The 14,573-nt window shown below is 40.8% G+C and overlaps 1 protein-coding gene and 1 long non-coding RNA gene across 2 annotated transcripts; both read left to right on the plus strand.

The window, feature by feature from the left end:
- Positions 1-2,438: 2,438 nt before the first annotated feature.
- Positions 2,439-3,198, plus strand: LOC121049127. Its single transcript, XR_005799432.1, has 4 exons — positions 2,439-2,544; positions 2,636-2,771; positions 2,896-2,957; positions 3,080-3,198. It is a non-coding gene; the product is annotated as an uncharacterized LOC121049127 (long non-coding RNA).
- A 343-nt stretch (positions 3,199-3,541) lies between these two features.
- On the plus strand, positions 3,542-5,981 carry LOC112164317 (AMP deaminase). Its single transcript, XM_024300532.1, has 4 exons — positions 3,542-3,640; positions 5,453-5,551; positions 5,696-5,836; positions 5,925-5,981. The coding sequence occupies exons 1-4, from the start codon at positions 3,542-3,544 to the stop codon at positions 5,979-5,981; spliced, it is 396 nt and encodes a 131-aa protein (XP_024156300.1).
- The last annotated feature ends 8,592 nt before the right edge of the window (positions 5,982-14,573 follow it).

The following is a 14,573-nucleotide window of genomic DNA, read 5'->3' on the forward strand; positions in this document are numbered from 1 at the left end:
AACTTTCTCTCAACAAACCTATGCTTAATAACCCCAACAAGTGAAATTCCTATCAAAGCCCTTTTTGTTATCAGTAAAGGACTTTAAAATGGCCAAAACTTAAACAGAGACCCTTTTGTATTTTTTTTTTTTTTTTGGAAAATTATCCGTATAGTACTTCTACTTTTTATCCATTCTAAATTTTTGTAACTCAAGTTTCAGAAATACCATAACGATACCTAAAATTCTGACCCCTGACACAATTTTCATATCTAGAGCCATTAGCTCTGTTACGGAGGATTCCTAAATTCAAATTTACAAGGGTACTATCGTTCATTCATCTGTTGTCTTTAACCCTCCCTTAACCCTATCCCGTTATCCCCAATTTGGAATCACAAAACTGCCTCTCTCTCTCTCTCTCTCTCTCTCTCTCTCTCTCTCTCTCTCTCTCTCTCTCTCTCTCTCTCTCTCTCTCTATATATATATATATATATATATATATATATATATAAACTAAATTCAATCTTCACTCAGAGATTCTTTAATTACTAATATATCAGAGAAATGCGATTTGATTCTCCATAAGATTCCAAACTATGGCCCAAATGTGGAGATATTTTTGTGTGGCAGGGGAGCGACCCTTTTATTCAGGTAAAATGGTACCCCTTTCTAAAAGGTTATCTTTCTCCTTTCCCTTGACTAGTTTGGAATAGAATAGATTGCAATTTGGCCAAGAAAATATCACTTGTTTATGACTTTCAAGGGTTTTCGTCTAGAATTAGGGATTTATGTTTTTTTTTTCTAGTCATTATTTGCAATTTTCTATTTTTGTTTCTATTTACAGTCGAGATTGAAGTGGTTGATGATGAAAAATGAATTGGGGTTAAGCATTGGGGCTGAGTTGGTGAGGAATTTAAAATCCCAGCAGTTTTGGGGTTTTTGGACTTAAATGAATTTCGGGTTTAGGATTTTTATTGCTAGGTTGGTGACAGTCGTAACTGTAGTACAATATTTTTGTCCTTCGCTCTGTGGTACATGAACTTTAACAATTTAGTGTATAATGTGTTGTAATGGCTCTGAAAAATTGGGTATAAAATTGATGATGTTGATTAATATGGTTGATTGTTAGCCAAATAGTCACCCTCAAGTATAAGAGGTACAAGTAATAGTATAGGGATTTAAGAAAGGTTGTCGAACTCACGAGGATTGACTTCCTTTCACTAACTAGGGTGTTAACGTAAGGAGAGCTAGAATATGCAAATGTACAATTACAAACCTAAATTCTCAAGGAAATCTAGGCTCATGGTGAGTATGTGCATTGTGGTGGTAGTGAAATTGTTTGTTGGATAGAGTGGTGAACTTAAAATAAATGCTCAAATGTAAACTAGACTACTCTAAACTAAACTAATAATATAATTGATGAAGTTAGGAGTTAGATTTTCTACCACTAACGTACCTTGTAAGTATTGAAGTTTAAATACAAGTGATGCTATTCCAATTTTCTAATTACCCTCTTTGCATCCGGATAAGATTACAAAGGCTTAAACTCCTTTAATGTTATCAATTCCAACCAGATAAGTCTAGAATTAACTATCTAAGAACAAATCTTATTACCGCACTACTAGAAAAAACGGATATAAGGACACCAAATAAGGACTCATAATTTATGTGGAGTTCTTGAAGGTTTTTAAGGACACACAGTGTTAAATTTAAAGTTTTTAGTGGGCGGAGAGTCTTTCAATGACACCCGGTTTAAGGTATGCTGTGTCCTAGTATTGGACCAATTAAAAAACTAAAATCCCATTGAAATAACAAAAACACGGCACGCTGTAGCTTTAGTCCCTGTTTTCACTTCCCTCCACAAATTTCACTTCCCTCCTCTCCCAATTTTCGATTTCCCTCTTCAATTGAAACCCTCCCCAAATAGAGAAATATGTTTCATTCACTCTACTTCCAGTTCTTAGTAGTCAAAAGAAAAAAAAGAAAAAGAAACTGGAGCTGAAAATAGATTCAATCTGATTTGACTCGGCGGAGGAGGCGGCGACTCTTAATAAGGGCTCAATTCGTAGTGAGGTTACTCGGTATGAGACATACTCTGGGTTGACAGATTCTGGGCGCCGCAAAGCTCAGGTGGAGAGTCTCTGTTGTGTTCTCTCTCTCACGTAATATCTTGGGCGCTTCTTCTAATACTCAAACTCGCCTTTATCTCTCTCTATATATCTCTCGTCTTTAATCTATCTCTGTATATCTAGGGTTTCAATTTGACCTAATTTTTTTTGTAATTTCATTGGAATGGACTCTGATTCGTAGAGCAATCTCTTCTCGTCCTCAAACGCGAGGCAGTACCAATCTTGATCCGTTTCGCTTTTTTTCTTCTTCTTTCTTTTACTAAATTGGAGTTTTTGAATTTGGGTTTGATAGGTGCTGATGAGTTTTTGTGGGTGATTGCAGATCTATTCGGACAAGAGGAAACATAAAGAGATGATGAGATAAAGGTTAAGGTTTTGTGCCCCTTTTGCGTGGAAGATTTCGATGTCGTTGGGGTATAATTTTGCAAAGAACAGGGTATAATTATGCAAGTTTTTTTTTTTTTTTTCAACTTGAAGTATGAAGCTTTGTGCGTAAATTGGTTGATTGGAGCTTGCTTTGTTGTTAGCATTGTGTAAAGATGCAACCTTTCAAGTTGTGTTTTATTCGCTGTAAATGAACCTGTAAGTTCAATCTGAAGTACAGCCCCTGTGGTCAAAGTAGGCTCAGGGAGATTTTCCTTATGCAGGATAATCTTATCCAAGGTATAATTGTTTATTGGCTTACTTGCTCTTTTCATAGTGAAGTATTGGATTCTCAAGCCATGGCTTTTGAGATGTTATTTCTGTCATCTTAGAGGCATTTTCATGATTATCTTCTATTGAATAGGTCGTTTCCTTGATGAGCTGACAAAACAAGTGTTTTCTGATCTTTCTGCCAATAAATATCAGGTGCTTTCTTGCTTTGCTACTTTTTTTCATTAAAACATACTCAGGTTTTCTTCACTCATTTAGCCCCTTCTAATTTTCTGTATCTACATGCTTTAATTAATTATGATGATTTGGTATTTTAGATCAAGAGGAGCCTCACATGAAAAGGAAGGTGCTTGCTGAGGCCAAATTAAGGATGGGGATTGATTGAGATTGAAGTTGTATGAGTAACGTAGCCTAAAATTTTTGTATTCATCATATTTCTCCCTGCTTAGTTTCTTGATGGAAGACTCAAAAAGATGAGCCGCCTATTTTTCTGGGTCGCACCTCTCGCGCCACCATAGGAAAGATGTAATTGATAATTATTCATTGAGATTATGAGTTCGCTTGGTTTGAGCATTGAAATGTCAGACTCCAAGTTCAAGAATGTATTTTATATCTTTGATTAGGAGCAAAACGATTCAGTTTGAGTTTTATATTTCTTTTGTGCTTCCCCAGTTTCATATCTTTTAAGTATTTTACAAGCTTGATAGTTGATACATGAAGTCACCAACTAATGTGTATAAGAAATTATGCTGATTTTGAATCAATTTGGCACCTTACAAATGGTGAGCAGTGTTCAATCAAAATTTAAGATCCAAGGATACAGTGATGTTGTCAATTCTGATAAGGATCGCCTAAGAATCTTTAGACCTTGCATTCGTGTATGAATTTGGACTGCATTGATGAATAGAAGCTTGATACCATTTGAACAGAACTTATGTTTTGTATTGAATGGATCCATTAGGATAACTGCGTATAAGATTACTTTGGAGTGATCTATACACGTACTATTTTGATAAGATTTTTATTTCATTTTGGATTCAAGCCCATTTGTGAAGAACATTTTTCTTCGAGACTCTGAAAGGATGTGTGTGGTCATCCACTATTACTCTGATGACTGGCCAACAAATGTTGCAAAGCTAGCATTTCAAAAATCTGTGTTTACTAAGACTCTAAAGACAAATGGAAGGATAGAAGATATGTAACAATGGTATTATTAAAGTACATACAGTGCCACTCCAGTGATTTTTTCTTTTTCTTTTTGATATGCTACAGAAAGTCATGTTATAACACCAGATTTGCAGTCTTCATAATTTACTATATTGTATCTTATGCAGTGGAGGTAATCATGTTCGAGTGCAACATTATATATAAGTTTGTGCAGGAACTTCACTTCTTTGTGGCTAGAGGTGACGATGAAAATGAACTCATTTTAGCAACTCTACTTCAGGGATTCTTTGATGTATTGCCCTTCTCTTGAGGTAGAGTTGTTCATAACTCTTGCCTCTAGCTCTTTATACTTTAGATAATTATTTATTTTTTGACCTTTTGCTATATATTCATACATATTTGCAGAAAAAATGTTGACAAAAGGGAGGAATTAGAGCACATGGATCTCATACTTCTATAGTTCAATGCTTTGATGTGATCATTGATCAAGGGTATGCAATATGTTCCTTATATATTCACTCTAAAGTTAGCACACTCTTCGAGTGATAAGTATGGTTAAGTCACTTAGATGAAGTGGGCTTGATTTGTTCTTGATTTTAGTTCTGTCAACAACAAGGATATGATTATACAATGTTTCTAATCTATTCACTCTAAAGTTAGCACTGTCTTCCAGTGATATGGCAAAGTCACCTAGAGTAATAACTTTCTATCTACTTTTGCTATGTGAAGATAATGTTGTTATCTTTTCCAATTTTTCTTATAACTTATACTAAAGACACATCTGAGTTGTTACGTGTATATGGTTACTTGAAATATGCAATATACTTGAACCTAATAGCATATCAATTCTGAGTCACTTCAGTACATGTTGCATTTGAGATGTTAACTTTTGATTTCATTCATAGTTTTGGGTTTTCTTCCTAATATATCTCATTCCAAGATAGAATAAATTATCATGGTTATCTATGATAACACGACGTATAAGCTACATGATAAGCTTAGAGAAATGTTAACATAGTGGCTTTAAAAAACCTTCTGCGCTATCTTAAAAGCAGAGAGGCAAAAAATTTTCATTTTGAGACCGACGTTAAATCTTTACTAATAGAATATATAGAGCATTTTTATTATCACGATGCGTGCGGGAAGTATTTGAAAGATTTGTTTTAGGGATTCTGATTGAACTAGAAGAGGGGGAAGGGACAAGCAGGGCTCGAAACATTGTATATAGGGATTTTTTTTTTTTTAATCATCAATTATGAAGAATGCTAGACTACTAGTGTGGATTAACGCTCCAAATATTAATTAATTCATATATACTTTAATTTCCCAATCTGTTGGATGTAAATGCTAGTGTTTATAATAATTTAGATATCTGGATGAAGTTCCTTGCCTCTCTGACTGTTCATTGATATGGAACAAATGACTATTCCCTCTCCATTCCTTCTTGTTTTTTTGTCTTTCTTATTTCTCTGCATGTCGATCCAGATTGGCTCCTTGCCTGATGCTCTGTTTTTGTACTGCAGATGGCTGAGTACAGAATATCAATATATGGTAGGAAGCAAAGTGAGTGGGACCAAATGGCTAGTTGGATAGTGAACAATGAATTGTATAGTGAGAATGTTGTATGGTTGATACATGCAAATGCAAGAATACCTTTCAGAAATAGGTCGTATGAATTTGGGAGTTCTAGTAACAATGTTAGATTTAGGGTTTAGGATTCTGTAAAAATCTTGAATTCTTATTATGCAATTTTTGTCTTCTTTTAGTTGCCACGGCTGTACAATATATACAAGGAAATGGGGATAGTCATATCATTTCAGAACATTCTTGACAATATCTTTATACCGCTATTTGAGGTTACCATAAATCCAGATTCCCACCCGCAGTTGCATGTTTTTCTGAAACAGGTTAGCCATCTCGTCGTTAAAAGTTTTATTTTATTTTATTTTATTTTTTATTTTTATTGGCTGCTTTGCTTTTCTGTTTTTTCTGCAGACTCCTAATATACAGTTTCAGGCTTTGATTTACTACCTCACAGATCTAAGTGAATAGCAGATGGTTTTAGTTTTGGCTACTAGGTATATAACAGAACCTTAATATGTTTGTTTTATTAATGCTGGTTTCTTGATTCTGTTGCTCTTTTGAGTTTTCTGTGTTATTGTTCTTGCTCTATTGTTGTTTCAGAGGTGAACCTATTCCTTCTTGTAACATGTTAACATTAGTGATCCGGGGGATCTCTAGTTAGTTTTCGAGAGAGAGAGAGAGTGTGACACGAAATGTATAGTGGTTCGTCTCCCGCCTTAGCGGGAAACTACGTCCACTTGAATGTTACACTAGTGTGTTGAGCCTTGCGGCCCAAGGGGATTACAAAAGATGTAATGGGATGGATGTTTAAGTGGGAGGAGCATTCCTTTTATAGGTGAAGGAATGCTTCTCCTTTACATTTTCTTAGATGTGGGATGACTAAAATCACTATTCTAGTTTAGAAAGGCCTATTATGGAGGCAACTTGGCAAGGCCGGGAAGGTGGCTTCCCGGCGACGGATTAGCCATTTCCGGATACCGTAGCGTAGCTTGAATATAGTGCTACAAGATGCAAGTAGCGGTTGGACCTCACCATAGCTTGTGGGTGTCCCAAAGAGGGTGTTACTTATGCTTGGTGAGATAGCAAACTAGTCATGCTAGTAGAGGTATCTACAAGTCCCCGAAGTCCCCAAGTAAGAGGAGCTTCTTGGTTGGGGAGTTATAATCATGAAGTCATCAAGCATAAGTAACCAGGCGGCACGGAGCCCCTGCAAGTCCCCGAACTCCGTAAGCAAGAAGGGACTCGTTAACCTGCAGAACAAAGACAAAAAACAGGCATATGTAGAATGCTCGTTGCATTGGGCAACAAATATGAGTTGCATTGATATGCGTTGGCATATATGAAAGTAATAGTGCGCATATGGTCGTGTGAGCAAATGAATTGCATATGATAAATGCGTGACGCGGGCAAGGAGACGAACGAGGTCGAGTTTGACGGGGTTATGGTCGCGAGATGCAAGTTGCATCAGCGCTGCGAAGGTATGCATTTGTAACTCATGAACGATGACCACGCGTACGGTTGTGCTTGTTTGGTTGTCGCTCGTATTAATGGAACGCGAAAAGAATTCAATTTGTCGCAAGCGACAAATGGTAGAAGAATTCAATGTTCCATTAACGTGTAGTGTGTCGAGTAGACATGAGTGTAAAGCTCGAGGATTACCGGGAAGGCATGAGCGGCAATCTCGGGGGTGCCGGGAAGGCATGAGGGGGAAGCTCGGGGGTGTCGGGAAGGCATGAGCAGAAGCTCGGGGGTGCCGGGAAGGCATGAGCGGTAAGCTCGGGGGTGCCAGGAAGGCATGAGCGGGAAGCTCGGTGGTGTCGGGAAGGCATGAGCGGGAAGCTCGGTGGTGCCGGGAAGGCATGAGCGGAAGCTCGGGGGTGCCAGGAAGGCATGAGCGGTAAGCTCGGAGGTGCCGGGAAGGCATGAGCGGTAAGCTCGGGGTTGCCGGGAAGGCATGAGCGGAAGCTCGTGGGTTGCGGGGAAGGCATGAGCGGAAGCTCGTGGGTTGCGGGGAAGGCAGGAGCTGGAAGCTCGGGGGTGCCGGGAAGGCATGAGCGAAAGCTCGGGGGTGCCGGGAAGGCATGAGCGGTAAGCTCGAGGGTGCTGGGAAGGCATGAACGGAAGCTCGGGGTTGCCGGGAAGGCATGAGAGGAAGCTCGGGGGTGCCGCGAAGGCGTGAGAGGAAAACTCATGAGTGGTAAGCTCGTGAGCGGAAGCTCGTGGGTGCCGCGAAGGCGTGAGCGGTAAGCTCGTGAGCAGAAACTCGTGGGTGCCGCGAGGGCGTAGCTCGTGAGCGGAAGCTCGTGGGTGCCGCGAAGGAGTGAGCGGTAAGCTCGTGAGTGGAAAGCTCGTGAGCGGAAGCTCAAGGGTGCCGCAAAGGCATGAGCGAAAAGCTCATGAGTGGTAAGCTCGTGAGCGGAAGCTCGTAGTGCCGGGAAGGCATGAGTAGAAGCTCGTGAGCAGGAAGGTCGTGGGTGCCGCGAAGGCGTGAGCGGAAGCTCAATGGTACCGCGAAGGCGTGAGCGGAAAGCTCATGAGTGGTAAGCTCGTGAGCGGAAGCTCGGGGTTCCAGAAAGGCATGAGCAGAAGATCGTGAGCGGGAAGCTCGGGGGTGCCGCGAAGGCGTGAGCGAGAAGCTCGGGGATGCCTCAGGGGCGAGAGCATGACAGCTCGGCGGTACCGCTGCTGCGAGAGCGTGAAAGCTCATGGATGCCGCTGAGCCAAGAGTACAACAGCTCGGCGGTACCGCTGCGGCGAGAGCGTGAGAGCTCGTGGATGCCGCTGAGCCGAGAGTACGACAGCTCGGCGGTACCGCTACAGCGAGAGAGTGAGAGCTCGAGGATGCCGCTGAGCCGAGAGTACGACAGCTCGGCGGTACCGCTGCGGCGAGAGCGTGAGAGCTCGAGGATGCCGCTGAGGCTTTAACGGGTAGCTCGAAGGTGATGCCTTGAGGCATGAGCGTGACCGTTGCTAATTATGTTGGGCTGTATGTACAAGTCCCCGAAGTCCCCAATCAAGGAGGGTGTTCTTGCGGGTTGATACCAAAGCGTAGCTTTGTGCCGTATATCAAGCATAATTAGTGCGAGTGTGTCGTCCATTTAGAATTGGTTGGAGCGAACGCTTTTGCCCTTTCGGGTGGGCCCCTGCTAGGCCCGCCAGGGAGTCCCCCACTCCCCAGCCACGACGGACCTCCGGATGGTCGGTAAATTGTTTGTTGAGGGGGAGCTGCACGGAGCAGAGGGTGTTAGGTAGCGAGCCCAATCTTAGGTACCCAAGCGTCGGGGTTAACTGCCGGATCAATGGCTGCCGTGGGCTGTGTTAACTAGTCCCTTTACTATTTCTCGGAGGAGAAACTTGACTGCAATGTCGCGTAGCGGTCATTGTCATTATGAGTCATTGCCTTACCGCCTGGCGATGACCACAGACTCGTAAAGTTTGTACTTGTATGAAACATGACAAACAAATAGAGCAAGTAATAAAATTTTGTTTGAGTGACCCATACTTATTTAATTGAGTTGCAATTAAAATAGAAGTATGGCATATGTGTATAGCATGTACTTGTAGTAAAGTTGCTAATAACATTTTGTATTTGTTGTAAACATGCTTAGAGATCGTTTGAGATCGATATAGGAAGCATGGCATATCTAGCATGGCATGTCACATACACCGCAAGGCAGCAACTAAATGAACAAATAGGCGGCCCAAGTTGTTTGTAAAACAAACTATACGACTTGGTGGAAAATCAAGGCATGTAAGTGGAAAGCCAACAAAAACTAGACTTCAATTAAGTGTGTACATGCAAGTTGTATCATGTTTTATTGATACGTGGTGCAAATAATGCATAAAAAGGTATGCATAAAGTATTGATATATGTGGCGTAGTAATTCTACCACTTAATTAAGACATAGCATGTGCTTGATTCTGAAATGGTCAGTAGATAGCATGTGTTGCGTCTCTACTTCATATGCAAGTGGCCTTCATAACTATAATTAATATATATATGAGGCGGGGATGCACGTGATATTTGTACTAGCCTGACAAGTTTAGCGGCTGTGTCACCTGGAGGCATGCTTAAGTGCTTGGGAGCCAGTGATATAGACATGAAACGTGCTTTGACTTTACAGAATGAGAGTAAAGGTTGGAGGGTGACTTATATGTTTGCTACCAAGTACCAACTGAGCGCAGACGACAGGGAGGCAAGGCTGGAGAAAGCTTATCTGCTCGGCCACCAGCTGAAAGCACAGCTGCGATCAGATCATCAGAATGATCGAGCAGATGGATGACCGAGGGTGGTGGCCATGGTGGACAGAAGAGGTTATGATCGGCGGTGGCTCAAGCTCAAAGGAGCCGTGGTCAGCGGAGGCTGTCGAGCGGTGAAAGATGTTGTGGCTGGCGGAGCTTTTGCCTGCGGAGGTGGTTAGTGGAAGAAATTTGCCTCTGATGAAGCTTAGTGGAGGAAATTTTCCGGCGGTAGCTTTGGCCAGCAGAGGTGGTGCTCGGCAGAGCGGAGCCTTGGTGAAGCCTTGGCTGGCGGTGGTGGCCAAGGGGCTTGGCGGTGCAAGACTTGGCGTTGGTGGCAGCTAGCGGTGCCGCTGATGGCAGCTAGCGGTGCCGCTGATGGCAGCTAGCGACATGGTGCATAGGGAGGTGCTGCTCAGCGGTGATTGGCCAGCGGAGGTGCTCGGTGGCTTTCAGCGGTGTATCCCTGCGGTGAAGTTCAGCGGAGCTCGACGGTGAAGTTCGGCAGAGAACTTCCAGCGGTGCAGCTCGGCGGTGCACTTCCAGCAGCAGTGGTAGCGGAACGGAGCTCCTAGCCAGCGGTGTACAGTTCAGCGGGGATTTTGCTTGGGTCAGCGGTAGTGCTAGGGAGGCTGTTGCCGGTTGCTAGAGTGGAGCAGAGGTTGGCTAGCGGAGCTTTTTGCCGGCGGAAGGCTGGCGGAGCTTCTGCCGCTGATTATGTTTAACGGAGGAAGCGGTTGCCGCAATCGGTAAAGCTTGGTTTTTGTTGCTGTTGGTTGCCGTTTGGCGGCGGTAAACCTGGCGGAGGTTGCTGATGACAACAGCTAGTGGAGGAGCGGTGTACAGCTCAGCGGTACACAGTTCAACGGGGACGCTGATGATGACTGAAATGCCTCCAGGTGTCCAGAGCAATTTTCTAGGTGTCCAGAGAAGATTTGCACCAATTTTTTTTTTTTTTTTTTGAGATGGTCGTTGACCATTGTTGGGCGTTGACTTGGCCAATGGCACAAGTTGCCACGAAGGATATGTTAAGATGACTTAACTCAGTTGTAAGTGACGAAGCCTCTGTGTTGGCTTCCCACAGACAGCGCCAATGTTAACGTTAGTGATCCGAGGGATCTCTAGTTAGTTTTAGAGAGAGAGAGAGAGTGTGACACGAGATGTATAGTGGTTCGTCTCCCACCTTAGCGGGAAACTACGTCCACTTGAATGTTACACTAATGTGTTGAGCCTTGCGGCCCAAGGGGATTACAAAAGATGTAATGGGATGGATGTTTAAGTGGGAGGAGCATTCCTTTTATAGGTGAAGGAATGCTTCTCCTTTACATTTTCTTAGATGTGGGATGACTAAAATCACTATTCTAGTTTAGAAAGGCCTATTATGGAGGCAACTTGGCAAGGCCGGGAAGGTGGCTTCCCGGCGACGGATTAGCCATTTCCGGATACCATAGCGTAGCTTGAACATAGTGCTACAAGATGCAAGTAGCGGTTGGACCTCACCATGGCTCGTGGGTGTCCCAAAGAGGGTGTTACTTATGCTTGGTGAGATAGCAAACTAGTCATGCTAGTAGAGGTATCTACATAACACTACATTACTCATTATTCAATGTAAACCCATTCCTCACAATCTACACTTGACTAGAAATTTAACATTATAACATATTGTTATCATTTATGCTTTCCCATTTCTCTATGTAAAAGTGTACCACCATTTACTTCTGTGTTCTCAATTCTTAATCGTAAAGAATAACTTAAGGACTCTTTTTTACTCTTTGATAATATTATATGGCTGCTAGTTACATAACACATTCTAGCAGTTATCTCATTGTATGTTATTTAGGATATTATTTGGCAAGGAGAAATCAGTGGAATTAAAGCAGTGCTGCATTTATTCATGGTTGATATCCAATCAGATCAGATTAGTGGAGTATTCATTGAGCTTCTTGAAATAGTCACACTTCATGTAACTATATGACTATATCTTTGTTTTTATGTTTGTTTCGTTGATGCTGGTTTCTTGATTGCTTGCTCTTTTGATTCTTTGTTTTGTTTTCTGCTCTATTGTTGTTTCAGAGATAACCCGATTCCTCCCTGTAACACTACGTTACTTATCATTCAAGGTAAACCCATTTATCCCTAGTTTTGTCATTATAATCTACAGTTGATTATAACCTATTGTTATTAATTTTGCTTTCCCAATTCTTTATCTAAAGAAGTAACTGTCGTTTACTTATGTGTTCCCAATTCTTAATTGTAAGGAATAACTTGTGGATTCTTGTGTTCTTTGATAATATTATACGGTTGCTAGGTACATGAACACATTCTAGCAGTCATCTAATTGTATGTTTTCTGGGTTGTTTATTTAGGATATTATTTGGCAAGGACAAATCAGTGGAGTTAATGCAGTGGTGGATTTATTCATGGTTGATTTCCAATCAAAAGATTAGTATTCATTAGTTATTTTTTCAAGTTCATTTTGTAGTCACTTCAAACTTATTTTGTATGTATATTAATGTATTTTGGTGAGTAATATAATCTTTTTGGCGGTTTTAAGATGCTTTGATATTTTTTTTTTGTATACTTTTCAACTTTTAAGGACACGGTTTATGTGTCCTTATAAGCAGAGGATGACACTTCCATTTTGTTTTGAGGACACAAGAAATGTGTCCTAATATGGAAAAGAGGACACATTTTTAAGATATGAGAAAACATTTTATGTATCCTCTAATGGATACAAGGACACTTATTTTGCATCTTTGAGGACATTGTTTAAGTGTCCTAGTAGGGAAAAGAGGACACATTTCTATTGATATGAGAACACATTTTTTGTGTCCTCTAATGGATTCTAGGACACTTATTTTTCACTTTTGAGGACATTGTTTATTTGTCCCAGAAAAGAAAAGAGGACACTGTTTCAGTGTTCTTGTAAAAGACTTACAATGACCCCCGGATAGTTTAAAGAGTCCTTGTGTGTATTTAAGGACACTGTTTCAATGTCCTTAAATCATGTTTTTCTAGTAGTGCCGGTTAAGTCTCAATTCATTGTGTCTAGATGCATAAAACTTTGAATTTAGATAATCATGCAAGCAAACCAATGCTAGATCTAGGTGATTTTAACTCACAACCTTCATATGCACATAGAGGATGCTATCATGCTATCAATGCTCAAGGTTAACTACTCCCTAAACATTTTTTTCATAAGATGACAAGCACAACACATCCAAAGTAGTAAGGTTTGAATGAATGCATTCACTTCTTGAATTAGCATATGAAGATGAAAATCACAAATAACTTCAAATATAAATTAAAACATCAATTCATATAAGATTGGCTAGGGCTTTCAACCCTAACCCCCAACAAAGTACTACTTACCCATAATTACGTACATATACTAACTTCATAATCAAATTAAACACCAAAATATAATCTAGAGTAAAAGGGATAGAGTTGGCTTAGTGGTGTGTCGGATCGATGGTCCCCAAGCTCACGTCTAGGTGGTGATGGTGATGGTGGTGGTGGTGATTCCCTCTCCTTCTTGCTCTTGAAGATTTGATGATTAAAGACAGTGAAACTTGTATTATGTATTGTGTGAATAAGTGGAGTAGATGAAGAAAATGATGATAGAAAATAGAGTGGAGAAATGATGTAGTAGTGGTGGTGTTAATGGAGGTAGAAGATAAGAAATAGTGGTGGTGATGAAGGAGATAGAGTGGTATGGATGATATGGATTTGGATTTTAGTATGTGGATATGGACGTTTTATGAAGGAGATGAAGAGAAAAAGAAAATGTAATGGGGTGGAATGGGTGATGCATCTTCCTTGTGAGAAGAGATGCTTATATAGAGAAGAGAGAGAGGAGTAAAATGATGAATGGAAGCAAAAGGAAGCAGCTCAAGCATTGTAAGAAGCATGAAAGTGGAGTATGAGAGTGGTAATAGATCCTAAAAACAAGGGAAAGGGGTATGGAAGAGATGGAGTGAAAAGAGGGAAGTAGTGATGAGCTATGAGAGTGTAGAGTAGAAAAGATGACTTAGAAGAAGAGAGGAGCAGCTGCTCTCTTTATTATGCATGGGAAACATGAAAATAAAGAGTGTTGGAGTGGTTTTGGGTCACCAAAGTCAATGTGACAACCAAAGGAGAGAAGGTGCATATGGATGCCTATTATCCAAAGGATAATAAGATTGACTAATCTTACCATAATCTTGTAGGATTCTTCAAGGGCTTTCCTTAATAATTTCAGCATCATAGACCTTCCAAAAATGCACAAGATATCCGCCTAAAGAAAGTTCTAGGCCAAACTGCCATGTTTTGACTAGGATACGTCTCTGAGGTTTCCTTTAATTGAATCTCCACTGAAACTTCAGAATTAGACTTTGAGTTCTGCATATCAAATGTTCCTTGATAAGTGTAGATCATTTTGGTAAAATTTCAGAGCTTATTTTACAGTGGTTTGCCCTGAAATGCTGCAGGAATCTGTATAGGTCCGGTTTTGACTTTTTTCATCTTTTAGTCAGAAAATTGGACCGATCTTTTGAAGACCTTACACTCTGAAGTAGCTCTTACTCTCTTCATAAAAAAATTTCCTTAGGATGTTCAAAATGTATCTAGAAAGTTTCAACTTATTTGGAGTGGCCAGGCTGCCTCCCCTCCTTCCTTGTCTAGCTCGCTTTCTCCTAGCAAGAGTATGAAAATATACTAAGGTTGACTTTTTAGTTCATTTCCATGCTTCTCCATCATTTCCTAGCATGATAAGGAAAACATAATAAATATATATAAATAAAGACAAATGTTAAGCAAAAGTACAAGATTAGGGGAATAATA

This window comes from Rosa chinensis, chromosome 5 (genome assembly GCF_002994745.2).
Source record: "Rosa chinensis cultivar Old Blush chromosome 5, RchiOBHm-V2, whole genome shotgun sequence".
Classification (NCBI taxonomy): domain Eukaryota; kingdom Viridiplantae; phylum Streptophyta; class Magnoliopsida; order Rosales; family Rosaceae; genus Rosa; species Rosa chinensis.

What these genes read in the sequence shown, in the direction of transcription:
- LOC112164317 (XM_024300532.1), top strand. Translation starts at nt 3,542, where the DNA reads ATGGTGAGCAGTGTTCAATCAAAATTTAAGATCCAAGGATACAGTGAT. An exon ending in TCTTTAGACCTTGCATTCGT is followed by an intron (nt 3,641 to 5,452) that starts GTATGAATTTGG and finishes TTTGTACTGCAG; the next exon opens with ATGGCTGAGTACAGAATATC. An exon ending in TGCATGTTTTTCTGAAACAG is followed by an intron (nt 5,837 to 5,924) that starts GTTAGCCATCTC and finishes TTTTTTCTGCAG; the next exon opens with ACTCCTAATATACAGTTTCA.